The sequence below is a fragment of the Carya illinoinensis genome, chromosome 11 (assembly GCF_018687715.1).
Source record: "Carya illinoinensis cultivar Pawnee chromosome 11, C.illinoinensisPawnee_v1, whole genome shotgun sequence".
Taxonomy (NCBI): Eukaryota; Viridiplantae; Streptophyta; class Magnoliopsida; order Fagales; family Juglandaceae; genus Carya; species Carya illinoinensis.
Genome location: NC_056762.1, coordinates 5,651,057 through 5,659,468, shown reverse-complemented (window position 1 = coordinate 5,659,468; position 8,412 = coordinate 5,651,057). Strand labels below are relative to the sequence as shown.

The 8,412-nt window shown below is 35.6% G+C and overlaps 1 protein-coding gene across 2 annotated transcripts; it reads right to left on the bottom strand.

Annotated features, from left to right (window-relative positions):
• Positions 1-4,507: 4,507 nt before the first annotated feature.
• On the bottom strand, positions 4,508-8,226 carry LOC122282732 (protein EDS1L-like). Of its 2 annotated transcripts, XM_043094734.1 has the most exons (4): positions 7,935-8,226; positions 7,723-7,808; positions 5,604-6,413; positions 4,508-5,386 (listed from the first exon to the last, which is right to left on the bottom strand). In XM_043094734.1, exons 1-4 carry the CDS (start codon positions 8,068-8,070, stop codon positions 4,670-4,672), a joined length of 1,749 nt encoding a protein of 582 aa, XP_042950668.1. In that variant the 5' UTR covers positions 8,071-8,226; the 3' UTR covers positions 4,508-4,669. The 2 variants fall into 2 exon arrangements, with proteins under 2 accessions (XP_042950668.1, XP_042950667.1); XM_043094733.1 differs by having other exon boundaries at positions 7,723-8,224.
• Positions 8,227-8,412: the final 186 nt, after the last annotated feature.

Genomic DNA, 8,412 nt, shown 5'->3' with positions numbered 1-8,412 from the left:
GAAATCATCAATACTCTGAATCGTATGTCTATGGTTGTTGTTGCCTATTACAATAACAATCTCAGCCAAACTGATATTGTTGATATCATGACCAGTGGATTTTCAGGGATGCTTCGTGCTTGGTGGGATAAACATCTCACTATTGAAGTAAGGGAAACCATTCGTTCGACCATTAAAAAGGATGAAGATGGTTTGCCCATTGTAGATACTGAAGGGAACTGGCCCAAGGATCCCCAGATGGTGTAAACACCCTGATCTATACCATAGTTAAACATTTTGTTGGAATCCCTTCCAACATCACAAATAGAATTTCTGATTATTTGAATAACTTGCGATGCAATAAAATGTCTGATTATCGTTGGTATAAAGATGTTTTTATGTCTCGTGTTATGCTTAGAGATGATTTCCAAAAACCTTACTGGAAAGAGAAGTTCATTGATGGATTGCCTCGTTTATTCGCCATTAAGGTAAAGGACTCACTTACTGATATCTCAGGTTATCTGAATTATGATAATTATACTTACGATGACATTGTCAGTATTATTCAGAAACTTGGTATTAGTATGTGTAATGATCAAAGGATGATTGCTCAACAGATGAAGGATAGAAAGAAAGCCAAATATGAGATGGGAAACTTTTGCGAACAATTTGGCCTTCCTCCTATTGCTCCATCCGTGCAGCATAGAAAGAGTTCTAAAAAGTTTTCAAAACCTCGCAGAAACTATAACAGATCCCATGAGGAGTTTTATAAAAAACCCGTTTCAAAACCGGTTTCAAGAAAGAAACCATTTTAGAAAAATGTTTCAAAACCCCCTGCAAAGGGAACATGTTTTAATTGTGGCCAACCTGAACACTATGCGAATAAGTGTACAAAGAAGCCACAGGGTTTTAAGAAAAAGCTTAATGAGTTAAATATCAATGCCGTTGATCAAGAAGATCTGTTTCATTTACTCGAACATAGATCTCATACATCTTCGGATGAGGATGAATTTAGTTCTAGTGGCTCAGATTACCACTCGGACTCTGATCATTCTAACTCACCAAATATTAAGCTTAGTTGCAATGATTCTTGTTGTATTTCTAAAGTCAAAACAATCAATGTTTTAGACGGTAGAAGAGAACAAGAACCTATTTTGGGTAAAAAACATGAACATAAGAACATGCTCCTCTCTATTATCTCACAGATTCAAGACTCTGAGCTAAAAGATAAATATCTCAAAAAACTTAAATAGACAATGACTCGTAAAGATGAGTAAGAAGAAGAAACCAGTTCCACCGGTTACTTCACCACCACCCGCGACTATTTATCCAATGCTTATGCCAATAGATTTACCAGTCTAGGACAAGTTCCTAGACCTATTTCCCCTATTTCGTTTGCTTCTATCTTAGCCATGCCATATGACCCGTATGCAAACCCCTTAGCTTCAGTAGCACCCAAATTTCCCTCTGCCAATAAGGCAGAATATTTCAAAAAAGCTTGGTTTGAGAATCTGTTTTACATTGAGAAATCAATAAAGACAGATCCCTTCCAGATTGCTCAAGATTATTTCCCACAAAATTTTCATTGGATCCCAGATGATCTAAAAAAGAACCTTTCGTTTTTATCTCTGAATCTTGGTTAACACCGGTTCCATTTTTATTAAACCAATTTATTGTAAAGTTAATCCCTCCAAGATCATCTTTCACAATTGTTTCATTATTTTAGTTATGACGGAGGAAGAATGGAAAACCAACCTTTCTACTTTCAAAATAGTTAAGGGAACTGAAACTCAATATAATTATTATGATTATATTGAGGCCTGGTTAAAGTTTCATTTGTTTCAAACCTCCAACATACAACACTCTTGGTTCTTCAATTTCGACAAGAATTGCAAACATTCATTTCCTTTGTGGTTCCAGAAATGGTGGCATTTCTTTGGCCCTATTACTGAATTATTTCCTGATAGTCTTCAGCAAGCTATCAAACATTTTGCTATTTCCAGTATACCTAAGATGAAAGGAAGAGAGACCAAACTCCCTCCCTTACTTCATTTATGTGCCAAATACAAAACCCCCTAGATTTGTAGATGGTAGTATACCAAAAAAGAAGACATCTTAATTCGTCAATATTTTGTCAAATGGTGGGATAAATTTCCCCACACAAATGATATTATTTCAAGAATTTCAACTGATTTTCCTCTTGTTGTTCATAACCTTAAGGATAAACAAGAATTTCCTTCTCCCACCCCAAAGCAAGCTTTGATTACATATCCAACCATTCCAAGTTCAGGTGATCAGGCTTCGGGTTCAGAATCAAAGAGTTCTTTATCAAAACAAAAGAAAAAGTTGTCTCCAGCCAAGAAGAAGGATTCTACAGGTTCTCAAGATTTAGCCTCTTCTTCAAAGCAAAAGTCTCCCTTTGAAAAATTGAAGAAGAAGGATTTACTTGAATTGTTGAAGAAGTCCATGGAAGACAACTCCAACAGTGACAATTCAGATAAGGAATCAAAAGTTTCGTTAGCAAACTCAGCAGCCTCTGATCCTTACATGATTTTCGGGGCATGACTCAGAAGACTATCCCCCTCGACTGGGAGATAATTGAATCATGCTCAACCATTTGGCATCTTCTCAACCCCGAAGTCTCAACTTTTTGAAGGCAGAAAGATAGTTTACTCATTACAGTTTACTTTCGGCACAAGAAGACAGCAAATTGAGACAGAATTGCTTTCGGTGCTTTGGGTGCAGAAAGAATATTTCACTTTTGGCGAAAGAAGACAAAACTACTTTCGACGGATGCATGCTTCTGAGCAGTGAATAGTAAAAAATTCAATGTTCACTATTCATCCCGTGATTCATGGGATCCACTGTTTGTAAAAGCACTTCCTTCATCTATAAAAGGACGCTTCATTTCATTTGTAAGGCAGAACTTTCTAGCCAAACTCACCTTCAGCAAGAACTGCTTCCCCTACTTACTTGCAAGCCCAAATTCGCTTTCATTCTCTTCTTTTCTTTATTTTCAAGCTTGTAAGTCTTTTGTTTAAATATTTACTTTCAATTAATAATATTTGAAAGTTTTGTCCATTATTATCTTATTTCATATTTTGCATAGCATGCATTGGAAGTCTGAGACTTCAAAGATCTTTTGTTCATGTTTAATTCTTGCCATTAATCTTTGAGCTCATTTTCTCTCTATCTTCTGCATTATATATATATATATGTATGTATGTATGTATGCTTGAACTCGACATGAATTCAAAAAATATTGAAAATTTTTTATCGAGCTCGACTCATCTAATATAAATGATAATTGAACTCAAGTATAAAAATATACGAGTTGATAAAAGCTTGAGTTGCTCAACTAGAGCTCGGTTTAAATCTTGTCCACAATTTTTTATTTTTTTGGTTGGCTGAAGTACAAATGAGATTATTATTTTTATATAAACAAATAAAATTATTTCTCTTAATCAATTTTAACTTGATATGAGCCATATACACATACTAAAATATAAGCCTATTAAATCTCAATGTAACATTGATTCACTTGTCACTTTTTAATACATATGGTATCAAGAATGCCTAATATAAAGTCATTTAAAAAATTACCTAATAAAGCTATTAATAGAATATTAAAGTATTCAATTATCCTTGATATAATATTAAATATGGCCAAATAATTAAAATATGATTAGTTAAGAAAGTGTCGCAATCAATTAGAGTTGTTTATTTTTATAAACATTTTATATTTGACTCAATAATTATTTTATGAACTTAATACATTATTATTGTAAAATAATAAAACATGTTACTTATACATAAACTTAAAATAACAACATATATTACTTATATAAAGTATCAAAAATAATATATATAGCATATAAAATATATATAATAAAAGAATATATATAAGTATATATGTAAATATATATAAATATTATGAGTATTGTGACGAGCTCAAAACGAGTTTATACGAATATTTTTCATGAGCCTAAACCGAATCGAGTCGAGATTATACAAATTTTGCTCATATAATATTCGAAACAATATTAGTATTCATGAAAAACTCATTTATTAAATGAAACGAGTTCGAGTCGAGTTTATACGAATTGGTGTCGAATTGTTCATGAGCGACTATGATCGTTTGCAACCCTAGAGAAGTTACTTGAGTGGTTCGAGGTAACGTAGTTTTCCTTTTTCACTGACCTATGAATTGAGAATTTTCAGATTGAAGTTATACTCTTCTTCAACACCACCAACCCCGCCCCTCTCTCTCTCTCTCTCTCTCTCTCTCTCTCTCATGTGGCATCTGAAAAAGCTTTAAGCATTTTTCTTTCTACAATGTAAAGAGAACAAAAACAAACTTGGGTCTTTCACCAAACTATAATTGATTCCCAGCTAGTTTGCAGGAGGGTTCTTTTGCAGCCTTAATTCACATATATTTTGTTAGATGAGCCTGCATATTGGTGTGTTGGCAACCTGGATTGTTGTGATTGTGCATCCATGAAGGCACTACTGATTACAAGAAGGATAATTCACAAAACTGAATTCACATTTGCCTTAAACCGTTGAAGTTCTTTTATTTCAACAAGGAACAGAGAGACTCTATTTGAACACACCATAGAATCATAACGGATTTCTTATTTTAAAATAGACAGGCAGGGGTCAGCACTCAACAGCCAAAATCTTCGTTTCTTTATCCATTCATGAATCGAGAAAGGCGAGATCCACTCTTATGCTCGTCAGGAAGTGTTTTCCACCACTTCACAAGGGTGGATTCCTCCAAGAACACATCCATACTCAAGTCACCGCCACCAACCCATTTATGCACACCTTCTTCTAGCTTTAAAACTCTATCTTTGACTTCTTCAAACCCTTCCCTGTTACCAGTTTTGCTGCGGATCTCCTCTAACTCTGCCCAGAAATTGGATTCTGCACTGGCATCGGTAGCCATCTTCTCAGCATGCTCCCGCCATCTCTGTGTGTATCTGTAACGCTTTGGCCTGCCCCTCTTCATATAGGCTCCTGTGTCTTCGTTCTTGGAGTGTCGATAGTAGTTGGCGATATCCAGGGGCTCTACAAGGCGGCGATACCTAGTTCCGAGCTCTACCCAACCCCTATCACCCTCGAATCCATCAGGGAGTTCGAATCTTTTTAACATCTCGATGATTTCATCGAATGTACCTGCTAGCTCAAGTCTCTTCACATTAGCTTTGAAGTCCTCCTCGTCTTTTTGAAGCTTGAAGGCATCATAAGAGCCTAACTTCCTACGCGCACTCTCCTCTGGGTAGTCTTCTAGCTCCTTCATTGCTTTGTTGATGTCTTTCCTCTTACCATTGATATAATCCTCGTTTCCCCGCTTTCGCTTCTCAAATTCTCCAGCAGCACGAAGACACAGTCTGGCGCTCGTGCTCTAAACTCCCATACACAATAAATAAGAACAAATATTGAAGGCAACTATTGTGCTACCAAGATGAATTATCAGTTGCTTCAAAAGCCTAATATGATAAAAACCAGTATAGCAAGTGAAAGTTTAACATCAAATCCTTTCAAGAGATTCCAGACTATCGAATTTGTTTGGACTCCAATGTATGATTTTGGTAATAACAAGTAAAAGAAAGAGAGCTTACCAATCCGAGGTCATTCAAGGCTGAGTTGAGCGTGGCACTATCACCTCCTGCCTCTGCAGACAGTGGGAGGGTTTCCAATTGGCTCGAGTCAAGATTGTGTACATCTTGCATTTGTAAACTTTCTTGCAGTTCAGATTCATATACAAAATGTTGCAGAAGACTTCTAAAGGCAATGTCTACTACCTCTTGATCAGTTTCCCTGCTCAATTGACAAGAGTAAAACAGTAGCTGCAGAACAGCATCTGGGTTGCTCAACACCACCAGTTTTCCGTTGCCAGTGCAGAAGATGTAGGTTCCAAAGGGTTTGTAAGGGCTTAATGATATGAAGCTGGTTGCAGTTTCCAAGAGCAAATTTGTGTTCCCCATGAGTTTGCAGGCAGCATGGCTTGTCATGGCCGATGCATTTCTCATTACGGTAATAAAAAAATCCGACGCCTGTTGAGTCGTGATATTGCCAAAGTGTTGAAGTGCAGGGTTTTTGGATTTTGCATCGAAAAATTGCAGTATTGGTGGAATATTTTGATCAATGGATGGTATAGGAGCAAGCAAGATCCGGGGGATAATGTCATATCTCATGACAAAGTGTTTGAAGTAGGAAGCCCATTTCTCTCGCCTAAGAGCATGTGAAAATATGTGATTACCAGTTAGAGGACATCCAAATGTCACACAGAGAGGCGAGGCATCCAGTTTTATAGAGTAGTTTTCCAAGAACCAAAGTGTTGCAAGGATGGCAATTGAACCACCCGTGGAGTGTCCTGTAAACACCATTTGCTTCCTCCCTCTCACACGTTCTTGCATGGCCATTTGCACCTGAACTATGTACTTGTAGTCAGTTACAAGAGGTTATCTGTTTTCCAATTCCATTACAGTCTGTTTCGGTGCTAGCTTAGGATCATGTGTATAGCTCTAAAAGTAAAAACTCTGTTTTCTGTTTATAAAGTCGAGATTTAGGGTTTTCAGTACATTATGATGTAATTTTCCATTTATAATAAGTATCCTACTTTCATGTAGTCATGCTTATGAAAGAGGTTTAATTTTTTTTTTCATACATTCTATTTCGAGGATTACAAAAAAGAAAAATGTTGCTTTGCATAGTTTTATTTTATGGTATAAAGTATGGTTTCTAGAATTATTCATAACTTATATTGTGCCTTAATAGTATTACACCGCACACCATCTACATAGCATAATTTGATTTATAAGATTCAAATTTTAAAATTTATCTTTCAAATCAAATTATATCACGTACATAGTATATGGTCTAAAAACGTTCAAATAAAATTATTCACTGTTTATATTATGGGTTGTGATTTATTTTAAAGCATTTCAATGAAGATTATATTATTTGTTTCTACACTCACCAATCCACCTTCCTTCCATTGGCAAGCTCACTTTTGCCTTTTATTACTGAGTTTGTGAATTTATCCATTATTATTAATAGTAAAATTTGTTTTATGATAAAGTTAATATCGGAATTCTATTTGAAGAATTACGATATGTAAATATTAGTATTTGTGGGATTTTTAAGAAAAAACATTATATATTATTTTTTTCTCTAACTATTTAGTTTAAGCATGTGTTTAAAAAAAGTTAATATGGTAGCGGATTTTTTTTTGTGAAGATTTTGGTTCGGGTAGACTTAAAAGAATTTATACACACGGATAGATTGGGTATTTCCTATGTTAAACGTTAGGAGTCGTTGGATTCTAGTTGTGGGGTTTTTTTTAGTTGGGCTGTCTTGCTATAGTTATGGTGATTCCTCTAGCTGAGTAAGGGTTTTTAATTGTCGTCCTCCTTTCCTTAAAAAATAAAATAAAATAAAATAAAAAATAAAAAGTAGCAAACCATTCAAGTTGCTGACGAATTCAACAAACAATCCTAAACGTGCTACTTTTGGCTATTAATTAAAAAGACGTATTCATAAGTTCTACAGATATGGCAAGATATGATTGGTAAATGGGGAATAGATGAAAATAGCAGGCAGATGAAAATAGCCGGCTGCATAGGTTTTCCTAAAAATAGAACACATGTCAGCAAATCATTGCAGAATTCACCGTAGGAACCCAAAGAAGTAGTAGTTAAAAACAGAAACAACAGAAAACGGCCCAAATTATTGTACCTTAGCTCGGAAATCTGAAGTCCCCAAGATCCTCTCCTCGAACCTCTGCTGAGAACATTGATTAACCATGGCAAATTCATCGTTGCCTATACTTTTAAGAGAAGGAAACAGTTCGGTTTTGATCTGGGTTTCTCCAAAAGGGTTTTGAACAATCTGCAAATCATTTACAGACCAAGATCCAGCAAAGCCGAAAATGAAGGCCGTATAAGTACCTGATGAAGCACGGAATTTCTCAAAAGTAAAGGGCTTCCCTGGAAGCTTGTGAGCGTTCATGGCAGAAGAGCAAGCTTTCATGATAAGCTCTTCATCCATTTCTATGAGGTCTCCAAGCCTTCCTCCACCAGCCATCGTTTGGAGTTCGTATTTTTCTTTCGCAATTTGTAGGTTTACAACGATCACGGAGCTCGTCTATTTTAAGCCGGAGCTTCAGTAGTTTCTAGTTACTGAAAACACCCTGAGTAGAAGACTATGGCGTGGGAATTGCTCTGAGTGGTGAGCTTCTGTGTCATTTCGTTTAATTAAAGAAGCCACTGACCTTGACTTGCTTTTTCATTTTCATAAAAATCCACTGACCTTGACTTGCTTTTTCATTTTTCATAAAAATAGAAAACCCTACTCTCACCGATTTGGTTGTTCTGATTATAGAAATGAGATGAGTTAGATTAAATATTTTTATAATATTATTTTTAA

Excerpts from the sequence above, each read along its gene's own strand:
- LOC122282732 (XM_043094733.1), bottom strand. The coding sequence starts at position 8,070 with ATGGCTGGTGGAGGAAGGCTTGGAGACCTCATAGAAATGGATGAAGAG. Across the intron at positions 6,414-7,722 it reads CTTCAGATTTCCGAGCTAAG|GTGCAAATGGCCATGCAAGA; the intron begins GTACAATAATTT and ends TACATAGTTCAG. Across the intron at positions 5,387-5,603 it reads CCTTGAATGACCTCGGATTG|AGCACGAGCGCCAGACTGTG; the intron begins GTAAGCTCTCTT and ends ATGGGAGTTTAG.